This window comes from Narcine bancroftii, chromosome 4 (assembly GCF_036971445.1).
Source record: "Narcine bancroftii isolate sNarBan1 chromosome 4, sNarBan1.hap1, whole genome shotgun sequence".
NCBI lineage: Eukaryota > Metazoa > Chordata > Chondrichthyes > Torpediniformes > Narcinidae > Narcine > Narcine bancroftii.
In genome coordinates this window covers 25,277,827-25,300,329 of record NC_091472.1, presented here as the reverse complement: position 1 = coordinate 25,300,329, position 22,503 = coordinate 25,277,827, and the positions used below count along the sequence as shown (strand labels likewise).

General features: G+C 41.0%; 1 protein-coding gene across 3 annotated transcripts in view; it reads left to right on the top strand.

Annotated features, from left to right (window-relative positions):
* mrpl4 (mitochondrial ribosomal protein L4) overlaps positions 1–22,503 on the top strand; it is a 51,758-nt gene that overhangs the window by 5,504 nt on the left and 23,751 nt on the right. Inside the window, exon 2 of one of the 3 annotated variants that reach the window (XM_069930957.1) lies at positions 13,146–13,227. The exons of 1 other annotated variant lie outside the window; for it this stretch is intronic. In XM_069930957.1, the coding sequence (XP_069787058.1) occupies positions 13,146–13,227 (82 nt within the window). Of the gene's footprint in view, positions 1–13,145; positions 13,228–18,973; positions 19,071–22,503 lie in introns of those variants that run through there. One more of the 3 variants, XM_069930959.1, reaches the window with a different exon arrangement.

The following is a 22,503-nucleotide window of genomic DNA, read 5'->3' as shown; positions in this document are numbered from 1 at the left end:
CCCCTCCATTAATGTGATCAACTGGGATTGTTGTCTGAAGAGGGCACGCAAAGTTGTTGAAGATCCCTACCACCCTGCACACAACATCTTTCAGCTGCTCCCATTTGGAAAAGAGATACAGGAGTATCGGAGCCAACATCACCAGGCTGAAAAACAGCTTCTTCCCACTGACAGTGAGAATACTGAATGACCAAAGGAGCTGCTCACACTAAGCATCTGAGACTCTCAGTTTACTAAACACTATTTATTTTTATATATCTATATATCTGAGTATGTATTGTTTGTCTGTATGTGTGTCATGTCTGGTTGTGTGCCTGAATGTTTTGCACCAAGGACCAGAGAACGCTGTTTTGTCAGGATGTACATCCTTCAGGTTCTTCGTGATGCCACCATCATCACCCTGTACAAAAACAAAGGCGAGAAATCAGACTGCTCAAACTACAGGGGAATCACGCTGCTCTCCATTGCAGGCAAAATCTTCGCTAGGATTCTACTAAATAGAATAATACCTAGTGTCGCCGAGAATATTCTCCCAGAATCACAGTGCGGCTTTCGCGCAAACAGAGGAACTACTGACATGGTCTTTGCCCTCAGACAGCTCCAAGAAAAGTGCAGAGAACAAAACAAAGGACTCTACATCACCTTTGTTGACCTCACCAAAGCCTTCGACACTGTGAGTAGGAAAGGGCTTTGGCAAATACTAGAGCGCATCGGATGTCCCCCAAAGTTCCTCAACATGATTATCCAACTGCACGAAAACAAACAAGGTCGGGTCAGATACAGCAATGAGCTCTCTGAACCCTTCTCCATTAACAATGGCGTGAAGCAAGGCTGTGTTCTCGCACCAACCCTCTTTTCAATCTTCTTCAGCATGATGCTGAACCAAGCCATGAAAGACCCCAACAATGAAGACGCTGTTTACATCCGGTACCGCACGGATGGCAGTCTCTTCAATCTGAGGCGCCTGCAAGCTCACACCAAGACACAAGAGAAACTTGTCCGTGAACTACTCTTTGCAGACGATGCCACTTTAGTTGCCCATTCAGAGCCGGCTCTTCAGCGCTTGATGTCCTGCTTTGCGGAAACTGCCAAAATGTTTGGCCTGGAAGTCAGCCTGAAGAAAACTGAGGTCCTCCATCAGCCAGCTCCCCCACATCTCCATCGGGCACACAAAACTCAAAACGGTCAACCAGTTTACCTATCTCGGCTGCACCATTTCATCAGATGCAAGGATCGACAATGAGATAGACAACAGACTCGCCAAGGCAAATTGCGCCTTTGGAAGACTACACAAAAGAGTCTGGAAAAACAACCAACTGAAAAACCTCACAAAGATAAGCGTATACAGAGCCGTTGTCATACCCACACTCCTGTTCGGCTCCGAATCATGGGTCCTCTACCGGCATCACCTACGGCTCCTAGAACGCTTCCACCAGCGTTGTCTCCGCTCCATCCTCAACATCCATTGGAGCGCTTTCATCCCTAACATCGAAGTACTCGAGATGGCAGAGGTCGACAGCATCGAGTCCACGCTGCTGAAGATCCAGCTGCGCTGGGTGGGTCACGTCTCCAGAATGGAGGACCATCGCCTTCCCAAGATCATGTTATATGGCGAGCTCTCCACTGGCCACCGTGACAGAGGTGCACCAAAGAAAAGGTACAAGGACTGCCTAAAGAAATCTCTTGGTGCCTGCCACATTGACCACCGCCAGTGGACTGATATCGCCTCAAACCGTGCATCTTGGCGCCTCACAGTTTGGCGGGCAGCAACCTCCTTTGAAGAAGACCGCAGAGCCCACCTCACTGACAAAAGGCAAAGGAGGAAAAACCCAACACCCAACCCCAATCAACCAATTTTCCCCTGCAGCCGCTGCAACCGTGTCTGCCTGTCCCGCATCGGACTTGTCAGCCACAAACGAGCCTGCAGCTGACGTGGACTTTTACCCCCTCCATAAATCTTCATCCGCGAAGCCAAGCCAAAGAACATGTGCAATCGGTGATTTAAAAAAAACTTACTGATCATGTAGAAAAGAAGAAAACATTAACGTATATATTACATAAAATTAAAAAGATTCTTGGAGCGCAATTGATGAATCATTAGGGAACCTTATGCAGAAATTTGAGGATGCAAAAACTTCATAAAAAGAACTTTGAAAAAAATAATTCTTACAAAATGAAAGTTTTAGTGAGATCCTTGAACTTCGTGTTCCTGTGCAAGTTTTTTGATGTCAGGTTCCAAATTGATAGTTGAAGGTCACCTCTTGTGATATTAAGTCGCTCCTGAATTTTCTCAAGGAAACGACCTGGTTGAATTCACATTCGACTAAATATGTTGAGGGAAAGAAATGAAAAATATTTCAGCCTTTTCCCATAGTTTTGGAAATTTATTCTGCAGATCATTATCCTTCTTCTTCTCCTTCTTTGGCTTGGCTTCGCGGACGAAGATTTATGGAGGGGGTAAAAAAGTCCACGTCAGCTGCAGGCTCGTTTGTGGCTGACCAGTCCGATGCGGGACAGGCAGACACGATTGCAGCGGTTGCAAGGGAAAATTGGTTGGTTGGGGTTGGGTGTTGGGTTTTTCCTCCTTTGCCTTTTGTCAGTGAGGTGGGCTCTGCGGTCTTCTTCAAAGGAGGCTGCTGCCCGCCAAACTGTGAGGCGCCAAGATGCACGGTTTGAGGCGTTATCAGCCCACTGGCGGTGGTCAATGTGGCAGGCACCAAGAGATTTCTTTAGGCAGTCCTTGTACCTTTTCTTTGGTGCACCTCTGTCACGGTGGCCAGTGGAGAGCTTGCCATATAATACGATCTTGGGAAGGCGATGGTCCTCCATTCTGGAGACGTGACCCATCCAGCGCAGCGCAGATCATTATATAGGACAATTAAATATCCACAATATTTGCTGTGGATAATGGAAAATCCGTAAGCTGAAACATTACCCTTTTACTTCTACAGATGTTCCCTGCGCTATTCAATCTTCCCAGCATTTTCTGTGTTAACTTTATTTGTTGTTGGTTTGGTTAGGAATGTTTGTTAATTGCCCTGAAAATTGGAACCTGGCTCAACAGAGTGGTGAAGAAGGCATAAGCATGCTTGCCTTCATCAGCTGAGGCATTAAATATGAATGGAGCCATTATGTTTGTGTTGCTGTTTTAAATGTGCTATATAAATAAACTAAACGTATAAATGTTGGCTTCGGCCACACTTGGACTGTTACCACTACATGTGAAGGATGTGATTAATCTGGAGCTGGTGCAGAAAAGGTTCATAAGGATGTTACTGTACTTTGATTGGAGGGTTTGTGATATCAGGGGAGATTGGGCATACTAGGTCTGTTTTCCCTGGAACATAGGAAGCTGAAAGGGGAAAGGATAGAGATGTATAAAAATGCTGATTAGGGTAGATAGTCAGTGTCTATTTCCCATGGTAGGAGTGTCTGAAACTAGATGGCATAGCTTTAAGGTAAAAATGAGCTATAAAGGAGAGTAAGTTAATTGGTAACTGGAATAAACTGCCAGAGGAGGTGGCAAAGCCAGGAACAGTAACAAAATTTAAGAGGCATGTTAACAGGTACAAATGAGCGGGGCAAAGAGGGCTAGGGAATTACAGCAGGCAAGTGGGATTAGTACAAATAGGCATTCTGGTTGGCAGAGGTACAGTAGGCTGAATGGTCGGTTTTTGCATTAAACTACTCTATGACTTATGTAGGGTTATCTCAGCAGCAATGGGAAATCTTAGACAATAGGAGCTGGAGTAGGCCCTTCGGCCCGTCAAGCCAGCACCACCATTTTACAGATCATGGCTGATCACTACCATCAGTACCCCTTTCCAGCCTTATCCCCATAACCCTTAACTCCTTTGCCCACTAGAGTCTTACCTAACTCTCTTTTGAACATACAATCTTCCACAGACAATGATATTTCTTAAACAATTTTTATTAGTAATAACATAACACTTCTTAGTTAAATCTCACTTAACCACTATGTGCAAATATATATATGTACATGTGTGGCAAAACCAAAACAATTACTGTTCAGGTATAACTCTGAAGAGGTGATTTTAAAATTCAGTCTCAGAAAGCTTTTGTGTTGAAACTCTGTCTTTACTACTGTTCAAAAGCAATTATGGAGTAAGTGTGAGGCATCAGATTTCTTTAAATTGTTGCTCAAAAGCAATTGTGAAGTATTTTGAAACATCAAGACATCAGACAACTTTAAAACTCTCAAATTTCTCATAGAGTTGTGTTCAGAGTAATGCAGTGGATCTCAACCTTTTTCTTTCCGCTCACATACCACTTTAAGTCATCCCAATGCCATTGGTGCTTAGTAAGGGATTGCTTAAGGTAGCATGTGAGTGGGAAGGGAAGGTTGAGAATCACTGCTCTAGATCCAATTGTTACTGAAATAGTTTGCTTGAAAAATTGTCATTGTGACCATAATTCTGTTAGTTTTAGGGTAGTTTTAAGGAAGAGCAAGGAGAGGCCTAAAGTTGAGGTTCTGGATTGGAAAAGAGCAAATTTCGTAGGAATAAGAAGGGACTTGGGGAGTATTGAGTGGGACAGGATATTTTCAGGTAAGGATGTTAATGAAAAATGGAGGATATTCAAAAAAGAAATTTTGAGGGTACAGAGTAGTTATGTCCCAGTCTGGATCAAAGGAAAGGCTGGAAGTCATAGGGAGGCTTGGTTTTCGAGGAATATTAGAAATTTGGTTAGGAGAAAAAGGGAGGTGTACAAGAGGTATAAAGAGCAGGGAGCTGAGAAGTTGAAGGAGGATTACAAGGAGTGTAGAAGGAATCTTAAGAAAGAAATTAGAAAGGCCAAAATAAGGCATGAAGAGGCTTTGGCTGACAGAGTAGAAATAAATCCAAAGGGTTTCTATAAGTACATTAAAAGTAAAAGATTAGTGAGAGATAAAATTGGACCCCTTGTAGATAGCGAGGGTAGGCTGAGTGAGAAGTCTGAGGAAATGGGGGAAATTTTGAATGATTTCTTTGCCTCGGTATTCACTAGGGAAAAAAATGTTGAACCAGATGAAGTAAAGGAAAATAGTGGGGAGGTCATGAAGCATATAAGGATAACCGAGGAGGTAGAGATGGCTGTGTTAAAAAAGATAAAGGTGGATAAATCTCCCGGACCGGACAAAATATTCCCTAGGACACTCAGGGAGGCTAGTGGACAGTTAGTGGGGCCATTAACAGAGATATTTAGGATGTCACTGGCCACGGGGGTGGTACCAAAGGATTGGAGGGTGGCGCATGTGGTTCCTCTGTTTAAGAAAGGGTCCAAATGCAAACCTGGGAATTATAGGCCTGTAAGTCTGACATCTGTGGTGGGCAAGTTGATGGAAGGTGTTCTGAGGGATGCTATTTACAAATTTTTGGAGGTACAAGGATTGATAGGGAGTAATCAGCATGGTTTTGTCAGGGGTAGATCGTGCTTGACAAACCTGATTGAGTTCTTCGAAGGGGTTACAAAAAAGGTTGATGAAGGGAAAGCTGTGGATGTTGTCTATTTGGACTTTAGTAAAGCTTTTGACAAAGTTCCCCACAGGAGGTTAGGAAAAAAGGTGAAGGCATTAGGTATAAATAAGGAGGTAGTTGAAATGGATTCAGCAGTGGTTGGATGGAAGGTGTCAGAGAGTAGTGGTAGAAAATTGTTTGTCCAATTGGAGGCCGGTGACTAGTGGAGTTCCTCAGGGTTCGGTCCTAGGTCCACTATTATTTGTTATATATATTAACGATCTGGATGTAGGGGTAGAGAATTGGATAAGCAAGTTTGCGGATGACACAAAGATTGGTGGTGTTGTGGACAGTGAGGTAGATTACCGTAGATTAAAAGGTGATTTAGGAAGGCTGGAGGTGTGGGCTGAGAAATGGCTGATGGAATTTAATACAGATAAATGTGAGGTGCTGCATTTTGGAAAGGCAAATTTAAATAGGTCATATACATTGAATGGTAGACAATTGAGGAGTGCAGAGCAACAAAGGGATTTAGGAGTTATGGTAAATAGTACCCTCAAGGCTGATACTCAGGTAGGTGGTGTGGTGAAGAAGGCATTTGGAATGTTGGCCTTCATAAATCAGAGTATTGAATTCAAGAGTAGGGAGGTTATGATGAAATTGTACGAGGCATTGGTGAGGCCAAATTTGGAGTACTGTGTACAGTTTTGGTCACCAAATTATAGGAAAGATATAAACAAAATAGAGAGAGTGCAGAGAAGGTTCACGAGAATGTTGACAGGATTTCAGGGTCTGAGTTACAGGGAAAGGTTGTGCAGACGGGCTTTTTTCTCTGGAGCGTAGAAGATTGAGAGGGGTCTTGATAGAGGTGTTTAAGATTTTAAAAGGGACAGACAGAGTAAATGTGGATAGGCTTTTTCAATTAAGAAAGGGGGAGATTCAAACTAGAGGACATGGTTTAAGATTGAAGGGGGAAAATTATATGGGGAACATGAGGGGAAATTTCTTTTCGCAGAGGGTGGTGGGGATGTGGAATGAGCTTCCGGCAGACGTGGTCGAGGCGGGATCATTGGTTACATTTAAGGAAAGACTGGATCGTTACATGGATAGGAGGGGACTAGAGGGGTATGGACCGGGTGCTGGTCAGTGGGACTAGGAGAGTGGGGATTTGCTACGGCATGGACTAGTAGGGCCGAACTGGCCTGTTCTGTGCTGTAAGTGGTTATATGGCCCATTTTCTTTTGAGTTTTGAAACCATGCACATGATGAGTCAATTAGGTTTGATTAAAACAGTGGCTTCCAAACTTTTTCTTTCCACTCACATACCACCTTAAGCAATCCTTTACTAATCACATAACACTTGTGGCATAGGGAATATTTAAAGTGGTATGTGAGTGGAAAGAAAAAGATTGAGAACCACTGGAGTAATGTTTCTTCATACAAGTGATTTTTTTTTCTATTCTTTTGCATAGAGATTTGAAATCTGTGTTCCACATGATGAATCTGTCCTTTCAAAGAGACAGTGAAGTGACTATTTTCTTCCACGATGATTTCACAAACCCAGACAAGGGCTGAACGAAGTAGCCATTAAAACAATGGCTATGTTTCAAATGCAAGATTACTTTTGCTTTCTTAATCAAAAATTAGCATTTCAATGGACACAACGAGGCTGCCCTCTATCTTAAAGAGACAGTCAGAAGTGGTCTTCCTCGTTCAAAAGCCGCATGTAACAGTTCCTTTTCTGGTTACTGTATCTTCAGACCTGTGTTCCCCACAGGATGGTCAACTTCTTTTTCAAAGTGCCTCTCGTCCAGTAAAATGTTTCTCCTAAATGTCCCATCATATGACATGTGACATAATTTTTGTCTTTGAAAGTATGATCCAATGGAGCCTGTCTGCACAGGTCATTGCTGACCTTTTGAAGTTACTTCACATCCATATGCTAAAAGCATCTCTTTCCACTTAAATCCACTTTATAAGTACGAATCTAAACCAAAGAACTCTGGCCTGTCTGCTTAGCAAATAGCTTTCTTGTATACACAGCTGCCATCTAAATTTAGTGAAGAATAACTTCAGTTTTTATGGTTGTTTACACAGCTTCCACTGAACAATGAATCCACAGGCCACTGGTCTTCAAGATCTGCCAGCTTCCATTTCAAAGGACTCTGAGAATAATTGAGTCCAGAAGAATAGAGAAAACAGGACTGTCTTATTGAATCTCTCTCTATATATCAAACTCTCTATCCAAGGAATTGGTCTAGTATGGGTGCTTATCCTAGGACTGGACACTTCTTGGTATTCACATTATTTCAGATTATGGAATTAAAATGGTGCCAGTATAGATTCGCGCAAAACATAAGCCCTTTTTTTGGAGTGACACCACATTGAAGCTGGCTCAATGAGAAATGGCTGTCTTCGTTACTGATAATCCCCCACACAGCTGGAACAATTATGGGAAACACAGCGGTTCCAGCTGCATAGGGGATTATGGGTAACGAAGACAGCCATTGATCCCACATTAAAGCAAGAAGTGGCTCACCCCACCAAGCTCTGCTGTGCTCTTGTCTGCCTCCTGACCTGGCTCGGCCGCTCTCTCCCCGCTCGCCTGCTCAAGTCACGCTGCTGCTCTCTCCCCGCTCGTCCGTCCGAGTCATGCTGCCTGCTCGCCCGTCCGAGTCACGCTGCCTCTCTCCCTGCTTGCCCATCCGAGCCGCGCTGCTACATTCTGGCCCGCCCGAGCCACGTTCTCTCCCCGCTCACCACTTGGGCCATGTTCTCTCCCCACTCTCTAGAATACCTGAAAATATACTGTGCATAGAGTAAAAAAAAATGTTCAGTTTTCTGAGGTCCGGTGTTTGGAATCACAGTTAAAGGGATAAGAACCTGTATTGCAAATTCTATGCAATTGTGGTAAGAAATCTTTGTTCTTGTACAGATATCTTTTAACATACTAATTGATTGCTTGTTGAACCTGAATATTGCCTTTCACCACTTGCAGACATCTAGTACCTTTGAATATCAAAATTTTCCAGTATCTCTCGAACTAAAAATCCACTCTGTATTTCTATTTTTCCTATTAAAGTTGACGAGCTCATATTTTCCCATGTTTTATTGTAAATTGCATGGATTATATAAAATGCAGGAGGCATAATTATCAGACCCAATGACCATTTGCAAGTTATCTTCAGAATTTTTTGCAGTCTTCAGAAGTCGCTGTACTGATTTAGATTTCTTTTTCCTGCATTAGGTCAAATGAACCTGAATTTCAACTGCAGTAAAGCCCATGGTATCCGGCTCCTATGGGGGTTTGTAGATGCTGGATAAGTGTATTGTCTACTTGCTTGAGACTTACTCTTACTTGCATTAAGAATAAATTGTTTAAAAGACAAAGATTTGTACTTACACTGAGCAAACTTCACTTGCCTTAATATATAAACCTTAAAGCATTTTACTCTCTTTTCAGTCACATTCTTTGAAAACATTTAACAGTTGCTGCATTTGCAGGTTCTTCCTCCCCCCTCCATGGAGCTGCTTGGAAGACAAACAACATTTTTTACAACTTGTATGTCAAATTCAACCTTCTTAACTTTACAATATCAGAAGCCACATTTTTCATATCCAGTCAATTATATTAGACTGCATTGTCTGTATATTATCTTGTAATTTATCAAATCACTTCACCATTAATTTAGATAATTTTTTTTATTTCTGAACTTTGTCTTTCAACCTTCGGAAGGTTCATTTGTTCTGAATCATCTGAATTCTGTTGATCTTCATCATCTTATTCACTGCCAGATGATGATTCTAAAGGATCTGACAGCTTTTCTCCAGGCACCACTTCTTCTCTTCTGCCAGCATCACCAGCTGTGGTGCTATCGAGCCTCCATTCCAGGGCTTTCTCCTCCTCTTCACAACGCCTAAGCAGAACTTGCTCACATTGCTCTGGAGAGATAGGTCCGACTCCAATGCCATTTTCCCTGGGGAGGTGCCGCTGATGTCGGGTGCATGTATTCAGAAATCAATTTAACAGACCTGGGAGGCTTCGGAACTTGAGCCTCTGGGTTCAACTTCGAGGTAGGCCTTTTTTCTTCCATCTTCTTCATTTCTGTAGACTGTATTTTCCTCACACTAGCTGCTTTCTTCCCTCTACTCACCATAGTAATTATTGTTGTCTAGGAACCTTCCAAAGGTTTAAAAATAATTATTTTTTTCCAATAAAATCTTTTTAATTTGGGTATTTAGATTAAATCCCTGGGAGAGTTCAGGTTCCATCTCCTCCTCCTACGCCATCACGCTCCATCCCCTGACAAATAATCACATTACAGATAATTTATCCCCACTCACCCCCAAAAAAAAGTTTACAGTTAAAGCCTCTGACACTTCAAGAGAGTAACCCTAATGGCGAGCAGCATCAACCAACTCTTCATCATTGCTGTTTCACACAACTTTATTTAAACAGCTGCTACGAGCAAAGCACTCAGCTGGCTGAATATTTGCTCCCATCTTCACCAAAGATTTGTGTTACTTCAGAGAACATTTACTTTTACAATTTGTGTTTTTAACCTATTAGTTTATTTTTTTTTAAATTTCCAGTCGCTTCAATTCTGGATGCCAGGAATTGTACTGTATATTTCTCATCATTCTTTCATAAAAGCTTATTGACTTTGTTCCTTTTCATTAACTGATTTTTTTTTTAATGTACAAACTTTGTATCCTGTAGTTTTGTTTGTCTTCCATTCTACCTTTCCTCTTATCCAAACTATCATATCACTACACTACCTACTCCACCACCTACCTTCGAATCATTTTTTTATATTGGCTCATTATTTTTGCCCGCAGTTAAAATTAAATCTAACTTCACAATGATAGTTACACTTTCTTTGCATGTGATTAGTCAGGTAACTTCTGAATGTTACAGTATTTGCTCAGAAAGGAGATGTGGATAGTGTAGAAGGTTGTCGTAAGTCACAAGAGGATATAGACAGGATTCAGAGTTGGATGGAAAAAATGGCAGATAGAGTTCAATCTGCATAAGTGTGAAGTGAACTACAGAGAAGAGGTGGAAATTCTCGTGAAATAGTGCAAGAAGAACAAACTGAGTTTCAATGTGGACAAGATGAAGGAGATGATCATGGTCTTCAGGAGGATAAGGAAAGACCACCCTCTACATCAACAACCCTGTCGTGGAGAGCACCAAGTTCACTGGAGTTCACTTAACTAGTGATCTATTGTGAACACTCAACATCCTCTCACTTGTCCGAAAGGTGAACAGCGACTGCACTTCCTGAGAAGATGGAAGTGGGCAAGGCTTCTGGCCACCTTCTGGCTACCTTCTATAGGAGCTCTATTGAGGGTCCTGGCTGGCTGCATCACAGTGTGGTACAATTGCTGTGGAGAAATAGATCAGAGGTCAATCCACAGGATTGTAGGAATGGCAGAGAGGATTGTAAAGGTTAAAACTTGGTGTTTTTGATTGGTAGTTGATTTTATGACTATCCCTTTAAGGAAAATTGTTTGTAATGTTACTAACATCATATGTTGTAATATCCGAGCAGACCAGGAGTTTTGTATCTCATTCTTTGAAGAATCGTGACAGAGATGAAAGCTCGAGATACTTTGAATTCATCTTATTTTTATTTCTTTTCTATTTGTTTAAAGTTGAATATCATTATTATACAGAATACTTTGTTTACTCATCATTATGAAAATCTCAATGTGAAATTATGCAAAATGTTTATCCATTTTTATTAACGAATTAAAGCTACTTACAGCTGCATCTACAGAGTTTGATTTATTTAATTAATAAGATAGTAATTCAGAATATCGTCACTTACGTTTCTTTGAAGATGACACGTTTTGAAATGGGGAAATACTAGAACTTGGAAAGTGTCATCTATAAGGATCACTGGAGTCTCCTTTTCCCCACCCCAGCCCCATCGACATGATCCACTGGGACTGTTGGCTGAAGAGGGCCGCCCGCAAAAATCATTCAGGACCCCTTCCATCCTGCACACAGCATTGCCCAGCTGCAGCCATCGGAACAACTTCTTCCCAAGGACAGTGAGAATGCTGAATAACCAAAGGAACTGCTCACACTCACCATCCAAGATTCTCATGTACAAAACAATATGTTTACAGATGAAAAAATATGCGTGTGTGTGCGTGTGTATTTTATCGGATTGTACTTGTACAATCAGATGACAAAAAACTTGTCTTAAAAGTGTTGAATTTTGTACATGGTTAACGGGAAGATTCTTAACAGCGTGGAAGAACACATTACCTCGGGATTCAAATCCATAGATCTCTCAAGGTTGCCATACAGGTTGGTAAGGTATTTAACAAGGTTTGTGGTATGCTGTCCTTCATTAGTTGAGGGTTTGAGTCCAACAGCTGAGAGGTAATGTAGCAGCTTTAGAAAACACTTGGAATATTGTGTTCACTTCCGGTTGCTTATGACAGGAAGGTTGTGTAAAGTATGGAAAGGGTACAGAGGAGATTTACCAAAATGTTACTTGTATTGGAGAATGTATCTAATGAGGCAAGGTTAACAGAATTAAGGTGGTTCTCTTTGGAACGAGGTGACTTATTAGAGGTCTACAAGATCATGAGGGGCATTAAAAAAAAACACATATTGAGTATTTTTCAAAAGTAGGCATAGTTGTAAAGTGGGAACTTCCCAATTGCTTTGTGTGAAAGATTCCTTAAATTATAATGCAAATTAATTTGGTTCAATGATGTTTGAGAGCAATCGTCCAGAATGCATTTGTGAGATTTCCTGCTTTTCAGATCGCAAAGGATCTTTTATGTCCACTTGTGAAGGTAGAAGAGGGCTTGTTTAAAGATTTTGCATGAAAGATATATCTCAATGTAAAAATTACACGGGAATGCACTTTCGCATTGGTCTAAATTTTTGTCCTCCGATCTCAACCTTGGGACCTGACCTATATACAATATTCTGATCCTGGAGAAATAATGCTACATTTGGGCCATAGATGACATTTTTGTGATAATTTTGTATAACATGTACAAACTTCTTTTCCTGGATAATTATCCCATTCATCACATGGCAGAGAAAATGACTTGAGGCAGGCAATAAGATCTGTGCTTATGCAAGCAAAATTGGCTGTCTTGACTAATAAAACCTTGTAGTCTCTACATTGTATAATCGTTATAAATTAACACCCATAACTCAATGTCTTTCTTTCCCTCTTTCCTTGCCTGCCTCAAATATTCTACGCAATGATAATAAAGAACTACAAATTTCATTGATGCCCAATCTGATCCCATGAAATTGTATCTGAGTGAGACCTGTCCTTAATTTGAAAACTAATGCTCTAATCGAACACCTGTAACAAGTTATATCTAGGATACATCAAGATTCATGCAGTTGCCATAATCAAAGGGGTTCAAACAACTTAAAAATAAAAGTCTAGTATTGTATACCTTGTGCATTTTTCAGACATCTGAAAACTAGAGATGGAGTCCTTATTACACATTGTCATTTTTTTCTCTGTATTTTTAAAAGGTGCAACTCTAACAATGCTTTTTTTAAAAAAAAATTAAGGTTCATATGTTTTTAATTTGCCTTGAGTCAAAATGTCTTGATTAAAAATGATCATATTTGTGATCAAATAGTGGTTTCTGTCTCTAAATTGCTATTTAATTGTATTTTTGTTTTTCTTATAATAGTGGGTGTCAGTTCTATCTGGAGGAAGTGAGTTGCCAACAAATCTCTGTCTCCAAACAAACATAATTAACAAAAAAAAGAAAGGTAAGGGTGTTCAGAATTGTTTGAACTAATTAAATTCTTAAGTACATATTTAAATGAATATTAAAAGGAAAACAACATGAGATGAATCTCCGACTTCACCTTTTTTTTTTGGAACATTTTACTTAAGAATTTTAAAAACCACATCCATACAATAAAACTAAAAGAAAATCAAATATATATATATTTATATGAATCCCTCCTTCCCTCCCCACCCACTGACCCTCTCCTAAAGTAGCAAAGAAAAAAAAATAAAAAAGTTAGGAGAATGTCAAAAAAAAATACAAGTCTCAATTCAAATAATAATGGCACTGAGGGTTACCAACAGGACGAGCTTTCAGAGTGCTTTAAATTTTCAAACCAACATATTGTAAATATGGAGTCCATATTTTCAAGAAAAAAATATATTTATTACATAAATTGTAGTTATTTTCTCAAGTGGAATACGAGAACGCAGTTCAGCATGCCATCTCTCCATCCCTAAGTCCGCATTTGATTTTCAAGTAATAGCTAAAAATAGCTAAAGCTAATCGTAAAAATTCAATTTGATGCACAGTTGATTTTAATTTAGGGCTAACCACTTTAATATTATCCAACAAAAATAACATTGGATCCTGTGGGAGTTTTACCCCTAATATTTTCTCCAAATTTTTTTTGCCTCTAACCAAAAAGGTTTTACTCAAGGAAACTCCACAAGTAGAATGCAAAATTGAACTAACCTCCTGATCACATCTAAAACATAAATCTCATAATGCTGGATTCAATTTTTTAAATTTTTGACAAGTTAAATGTAATTGATGTAGAAAATTGTATTGAACCAGTCTATATCTAACATTAAAATTTTTTGTCATATTTTCCTTACATAATTACACCCAAACATTTTCATATATTCATATATTTGAGGTTGGCGTCGGCAAGTGCAACGACAATGGGCGCCTCCTGTTGGAGCTCTGCGCAGAACAGCGGCTTGTCATTACAAACACCCTTTTTCAGCAGAGGGACAGCCTTAAGACCACCTGGATGCATCCCCGATCCAAACACTGGCACCTCCTGGACTACATCCTGGTGCGAGAAAGTGACAAACAAGATGTGCTCCACACCAGGGTCATGCCTAGCGCGGAATGCCACACTGACCACCGGCTGGTTCGCTGCAAGCTCAACCTTCACTTCAAGCCAAAGCCCAGGAACAATAAAGCCCCCAGAAAGAGGTTCAATGTTGGAAAACTGCAGTCAGACGAAGCGAGAGGAAACTTCCAGGCAAACCTCAAAGCAAAGCTCGACGTTGCAACCCGCCTCACGGACCCGTCCCCTGAAACCCTCTGGGATCAGTTGAAGACTACCATACTGCAATCCACTGAAGAGGTACTGGGCTTCTCCTCCAGGAAAAACAAGGACTGGTTTGACGAAAACAGCCAGGAAATCCAGGAGCTGCTGGCAAAGAAGCGAGCTGCCCACCAGGCTCACCTTACAAAGCCGTCCTGTCCAGAGAAGAAACAAGCCTTCCGTCGCGCATGCAGCCATCTTCAGCGCAAACTCCGGGAGATCCAAAATGAGTGGTGGACTAGCCTCGCCAAACGAACACAGCTCAGCGCGGACATTGGCGACTTCAGGGGTTTCTACGAGGCTCTAAAGGCTGTGTACGGCCCCTCACCCCAAGTCCAAAGCCCGCTGCGCAGCTCAGACGGCAAAGTCCTCCTCAGCGACAAGATCTCCATCCTCAACCGATGGTCAGAACACTTCCAATCTCTTTTCAGTACCAACCGCTCAGTCCAAGATTCCGCCCTGCTCCAGCTCCCTCAACAGCCCCTAAGGCTAGAGCTGGATGAGGTTCCCACCCTGGATGAGACATATAAGGCAATCGAACAACTGAAAAGTGGCAAAGCAGCAGGTATGGATGGAATCCCCCCAGAAGTCTGGAAGGCTGGCGGCAAAACTCTGCATGCCAAACTGCATGAGTTTTTCAAGCTTTGTTGGGACCAAGGTAAACTGCCTCAGGATCTTCGTGATGCCACCATCATCACCCTGTACAAAAACAAAGGCGAGAAATCAGACTGCTCAAACTACAGGGGAATCACGTTGCTCTCCATTGCAGGCAAAATCTTCGCTAGGATTCTACTAAATAGAATAATACCTAGTGTCGCTGAGAATATTCTCCCAGAATCACAGTGCGGCTTTCGCGCTAACAGAGGAACCACTGACATGGTCTTTGCCCTCAGACAGCTCCAAGAAAAGTGTAGAGAACAAAACAAAGGACTCTACATCACCTTTGTTGACCTCACCAAAGCCTTCGACACCGTGAGCAGGAAAGGGCTTTGGCAAATACTAGAGCGCATCGGATGTCCCCCAAAGTTCCTCAACATGATTATCCAACTGCACGAAAACCAACAAGGTCGGGTCAGATACAGCAATGAGCTCTCTGAACCCTTCTCCATTAACAATGGCGTGAAGCAAGGCTGTGTTCTCGCACCAACCCTCTTTTCAATCTTCTTCAGCATGATGCTGAACCAAGCCATGAAAGACCCCAACAATGAAGACGCTGTTTACATCCAGTACCGCACGGATGGCAGTCTCTTCAATCTGAGGCGCCTGCAAGCTCACACCAAGACACAAGAGAAACTTGTCCGTGAACTACTCTTTGCAGATGATGCCGCTTTAGTTGCCCATTCAGAGCCAGCTCTTCAGCGCTTGACGTCCTGCTTTGCGGAAACTGCCAAAATGTTTGGCCTGGAAGTCAGCCTGAAGAAAACTGAGGTCCTCCATCAGCCAGCTCCCCACCATGACTACCAGCCCCCCCCACATCTCCATCGGGCACACAAAACTCAAAACGGTCAACCAGTTTACCTATCTCGGCTGCACCATTTCATCAGATGCAAGGATCGACAATGAGATAGACAACAGACTCGCCAAGGCAAATAGCGCCTTTGGAAGACTACACAAAAGAGTCTGGAAAAACAACCAACTGAAAAACCTCACAAAGATAAGCGTATACAGAGCCGTTGTCATACCCACACTCCTGTTCGGCTCCGAATCATGGGTCCTCTACCGGCACCACCTACGGCTCCTAGAACGCTTCCACCAGTGTTGTCTCCGCTCCATCCTCAACATCCATTGGAGCGCTCACACCCCTAACGTCGAGGTACTCGAGATGGCAGAGGTCGACAGCATCGAGTCCACGCTGCTGAAGATCCAGCTGCGCTGGATGGGTCACGTCTCCAGAATGGAGGACCATCGCCTTCCCAAGATCGTATTATATGGCGAGCTCTCCACTGGCCACCGTGACAGAGGTGCACCAAAGAAAAGGTACAAGGACTGCCTAAAGAAATCTCTTGGTGCCTGCCACATTGACCACCGCCAGTGGGCTGATAACGCCTCAAACCGTGCATCTTGGCGCCTCACAGTTTGGCGGGCAGCAGCCTCCTTTGAAGAAGACCGCAGAGCCCACCTCACTGACAAAAGGCAAAGGAGGAAAAACCCAACACCCAACCCCAACCAACCAATTTTCCCTTGCAACCGCTGCAATCGTGTCTGCCTGTCCCGCATCGGACTGGTCAGCCACAAACGAGCCTGCAGCTGACGTGGACTTTTTACCCCCTCCATAAATCTTCGTCCGCGAAGCCAAGCCAAAAGATATTTAAATCAACCTCCCATATTAATCTTGATTTATGAATTCCTAATTTAGGAGCTGCTTTTTGAAGTAATTTATACATCTCTGAAATAAACTTATTTATACCACCTTTACATATCAATAATTTTAATTCATTCTGTCTAGGTAGTATCAAATGTATCAACCAAGAAAGTCTTAACCTGATAATAACAAAAATTGTATTATTTGGGACATTAAATTTTATCTTCATTCATTGAAAAAAGTCTTCTATTTTCTTAATCCCCATTTGACCTCATATCTTCAAAAATTGATTATTCATAGAAAAAGGAAGAAATGTATTTTGATATAAAGGCATTTTTCAAGAAATAAAACCTTTTCCATCTATTTCAAAATCTATTTTATTCCATAGTTCAATCAAATGTTTCAAAATAGGTGTATCTCTGGTTCATGTTAACAATTTTGAATTCCATTTATAAATAAAATCCTGCATACAGTTTTCTCCTATTTTACTCAATTTCATTTTAACCTAAGCTGAGGATTTATCTAAATCAAACATCCCATTAATAAATTTCAGTTGAGCTGCCTTATAATAATTCTTAAAATGGGCAAGTTGCAAACCTCCTTATTCAAATTTCCATGTCAATTTTTCCAAACACACTTTAGCCATCTTTCCTTTCCATGGAAACCTCCTAATACTTGGAAAGTAAATCCTTAAATTTTTTTTTGAGGAATCCAACAGGGAATTGACTGAAAAAGATATTGAACCCTTGGAAAAAATATTCATTTTTATACAATTTACTAAAGTTATAGGCAAAGTTATTCCACCTATTTAAATCTTCTTTAATTTTATTAAGTGAAGATAAATAGTTCAATTTATGTTATTTAAATAATTATCAACTTTAATCTCCAAATATTTAATTGCATAATCTGACCACTTAAATCGAGCAAATTCTCAACATTGAGTATAATCAACTTTAACCAAGGGCATAATTTCACTTTTGTCCCAATTAATCATAACCATAATTTGTAGGATCTGTCATATAGACCAAAACATCATCAGCAAATAAATTAATCTTGTGTTCCTTTTGACTAACCTTTACACCCTTAATATTAGAATCTTGTCTTATTAACTCTGCTAAAGATTCTATTTCTAAAGCAAAGTGACATACTTGTCTTCTTGATCTAGTCAATGGAAAAGCAGAAGAAATTTGTCCATGAGTTAAAACTTTAGCAGAGGGATTTTTATATAAAATTTTTACCCAATTAATAACTGTAAATCCTAACCCAAAGTTTTCCTACACTTTGAATAAATAATTCCATTCTAATCTATCAAAGGCCTTCTCAGCATCTAAAGTTACCTCCACCACTAAAATCACACTTCTTTTAAGATAAATATAGTAAACTAATCAATCTAGCAACATTGTCAGCAGATTAGTTTTTTTTAATAAAACCAGTTTGATACATATGAATTAAATTTGGTGGCTATCTAGCCACTATTTGCCAAAACTTTATAATCAGCATTTAATAAAGATATTGGCCTATAAGATTCACTTTTTAACTTCTCTCTATCTTTGTTAGGTAACACAGTTATGATCGCATTTGAAAAAGATTCCGATAGAGAATGGGTTTCTGTCGCCTGTTTCAACACTGCCATAAAATGAAGTATTAATAAATCTTTAAATTTCTTATAAAATTCAAGTGGAAAACCATCCTCCCCTGGAGACTTACACTGCAAATAATTTCTCATACCACATCTAAATCTTTCTGATCTTGACAACTTAAGAAGACAGACTACTCTGAGACAAAAAAAAATTATCAATTTTAACCTCATTACAATCAAGCTGAGATCTATATAAATTAAAATAAAAATCCTTAAATGAATCATTTATTTCTTGAGGTGTATAAGAGCTTCTTTAAGATCTTTATTCACTTGGTCATCATTGATCTCAAATAATGCTTGATGTTTTGGCATCTGTTCTGCAACTTGCTTCTTTTCAGGTCAATCTGCCAAAACTTGCTGAGTGACTTGACCCTGAACATCCATTTGTTGATCTTGTTTAATATTTGGAAGACAATTTGTAAATTCCAAAGCTCATCTTCATCAGTTTTGAAAAAAAGGTGTATACTGTATACTTTCTATAATGTTAAAGAAACAAGACTGTAATATGCCAAAAGAACTTGGTCATAGAGAATTACAGCATGGAAACAAGCCCCTCGGCCCAACTCATCCACGCTGACCAAGGTGACCTTAAGACATAAGAGCAGAAATAAATTATTCAGCCTGTTGGATATGACACTATTACGTTTACGTGATGACGTGGGGAATTGATTTATACTGAACATTTTATAGTGATGCTTTGTAGTATGTAACTAGAAAAGCATTGAGTTAGGCTGCACTAGCCTGTGGTTTTCATTTATTTTACAACGGGGGGCCTCAAACATAACACAGCCCATCGTGTCTGCCCCACCATTTAATCATGAGCTGATCCATTTTCCCACTCAGCCCCATTGCCCAGCCTTTTCCCCTTAGCCTATGATGCCCTAGCTAATCATTAGTCTATCATTTTCTGCCTTAAATATACCCAATGCCCTGGCCTTTATAACCACCTGTGGCAACAAATTCCACTGATTTACCACCCTCTGGCTAAAGAAATTCCTCTGCTTCTCTATTCTAAGCAGACACCCTTCAATCCAGAAGTAGTGCCTTCTTGTCTAGACTCTCCCATTATGGAAAATATCCTTTCTGAATCTACTCTGTCCAAGCCTTTCAACATTTGAAATGTTTCATTGAGATCCTCCCTCATTCTAAATTCCAACAAATACTGGCCAAGAGCTGTCAAATTCTCCTCATACGATAACCCTTTCATTCCTGGAATCATCCTTGTGAACCTCCCTTGAACCCTCTTCTATGTGCCTACCAGAGCTTACTGTCATTTGGCTTGTTTGACCAATATCCCTCTAAACCTTTCATCTCCACATACCTGTCCAAATGCCTTTTAAACACTAATTGTACCACCTCTACCCACATACTTTAGCAGCTTGATCCATATACCCATCACCATCAGTATGGAAAGACTTGGCCCTCAAGTCCCCTTTAAATCTTTAAGGTTAAACATATGCTGGTGTAGGGGCGGCATGGTTGGCGTAGCAGTTAATGCAATGCCTTTACAGCGCCAGTGATCGGGACTGGGCCGGAGTTTGAAATCCATGCTGTCTGTAAGGAGTTTGTACGTTCTCCTCATGTCTATGCGAGTTTTCTCCAGGGGCTCCAGATTCCTCCCACCTTTCATAACAAACTGGGGTATAGGTTAATAGAGTGTAAATTGGGTGGCACAGACTCATGGGCCGAAATGGCCTGTTACTGATTTTAGACTCCCCTGCCCTGATGTTTATATATATATATATATATATATATGTATGTATATGTAAACTTCTGTTTGGTCATCTCTCTGCTTCCTTTGCTCTGGGAAAAACAGTCCCAGCCTATCCACTCTATCCTTATAACTTCCATTCTCTCCACTGCTGTCTTTTCCAATTTCTTGCACAGTTGCATTGTGATGTGCCATTTCTTGCACCCATGGCCCTGACCAATGAAACAAGCATGATATACATTGCCTTCACCACCCTGAGAACAGGGAACGATGTACCTGTACCCCCAGTACTCTCTGTTCTACAATATTCTCCAGCACCATTTCATTCTTTATGTATGCACTGCCCTAGTTTAACTTCTCAAAATGCCTCACTTTATATTTGTCTGAAATAAATTCTATTTGTAATTTCTTTGCTCACTTTCCCAGTTGATTTAGGTCCTGTTGTAACCATAGGTAATGTTTAGTGCACCACCAATATCAGTGTAATCTGTTATCTTACTAACTATGCCATCTACATTTTCCTTCAAATAGTTAGTATACATGGCAAATAACAGAGGACCCAGCACCAGTCACGTTTATTGTCATCTGATTGCACAAGTACAATCTGACGAAGCAGCGTTCTCCGGTCCTCGGTGCAAAACATGCAGACATATAACCATATATTACACACATACAGACAAACAATGCAGGACAAGTATTCATATATAGAAATAAATAAATATTGTTTCGTGAATATAAGAGTCTCGAATGGCTAGTATAATCAATTCCTTTGGTCACTCAGCGTTCTCTCTGCCTGTCAGAACATGTTCCTTAGCCTAGTATTGCTGCTTAAAAATGCGCACTTGCTGCGCGACCGGCTGAGATCCTCCGGCATTTCTGTATGTTTTTACTACAATCAAGCATCTACAGACTTCTGTGTTTCACTCTGATATTCCTGTATCGCTTTCCTGATAGGAGCAGCTGAAGGATGCTGTGTGCGGGACACGGAAGGGGTTCTTAATGATTTTGTGCGCCCTCTTCATACAACGATCCCAGTAGATCACGTCGAGATGGGAAGGAGGGCGAGAGACTACAGTGATCCTCTTTGCCATTCTTGTGTCCTGTGGATTGACCTCTGATCCATTTATCTGCAGCAAATGTACCACGCTGTGATGTATCCGGCCAGGACACTCTCAATAGACCTCCTGTGGATGATTGACATGATAGTGGCCTATAGTTTTGCCCGCTTCAGTCTTCTTAGGAAGTGCAGTTGCTGTTGTGTCCTCCCTGATGTGGAGATGTTGAGTGTCCACAATAGGAAACTAGTTAAGTGAACTCCACGTGGGGCTCTCCAATCTCTCCATTGCAGAGTTGTCGATGTGTAGTAGAGGTTGGTCATTTCTGGTCCTCCTGAATTCCACGATCTTGTCTATGTTGAGACAATCTTTGTACCACATCCTTGGTCTCAGGCTACAGTCTGAAAATCAGCCCTCTCCCTCTGCTCTCTGACTCCTTCCACCAAGTTGATGATGTATTCCATTTGTAAGCTCACTCTGGATCCCATGAAAGCTAACCTTCCAGACCAGCCTACCATGTGGGACCTTATCAAAAGCCTTGCTTACATGAAAGTAGATGATATCTGCTGCCCTGCCCTCTTCAATACTGTTACTTTTTTTTAAAAACTCAATCAAATTCGCCCACACACAAAGCCATGCTCACTCTCCCTAATCGGTCCTTTGAGTACGGATCCTGTATCCAAGAATCCTCTCTCGTAACTGTTCCATCACTAATGTTAAGCTCACCAGCCTGTAGTTTCCTGGCTTGTCTTCACAGCTCTTCACAAATAAAGGCACAACATGAGCCTCTAGTCTTGTACCTTGCCTCTAGTTAAGTATGATACAAAAGCCACTGCCAGTTTTTAAACAGATTCTACAGCAGTACTAATCCAGGTGTGATAACATTTCACAGGGGTACAAATAGACTGAACACCTCAAAATCAGCTTTTGTTGACCATTCACATTTTTCTACCGTTCATATTTTATAGATAAAGCAAATGCAACAATGTACGGATATTCTATCAAAGTGCTTTGCGCGTGCATTCTTTCAAATATTTTTCTTCTGGTTCTCCAAACATATGACATGCTATCTGATGGAGAAGGCCAGACATACAGAATGCTATTCAACGGTATGCATTTTGTATCTGCATTGCATTTCCTAGAACTCTATCTGTGCTGCGAGACACACATACTGACATAAGATGGCCTTTACAATGCTTTTGCATGACTGAAAGGAGACCTGACCAGGTTACATTCATTGAAATCCATG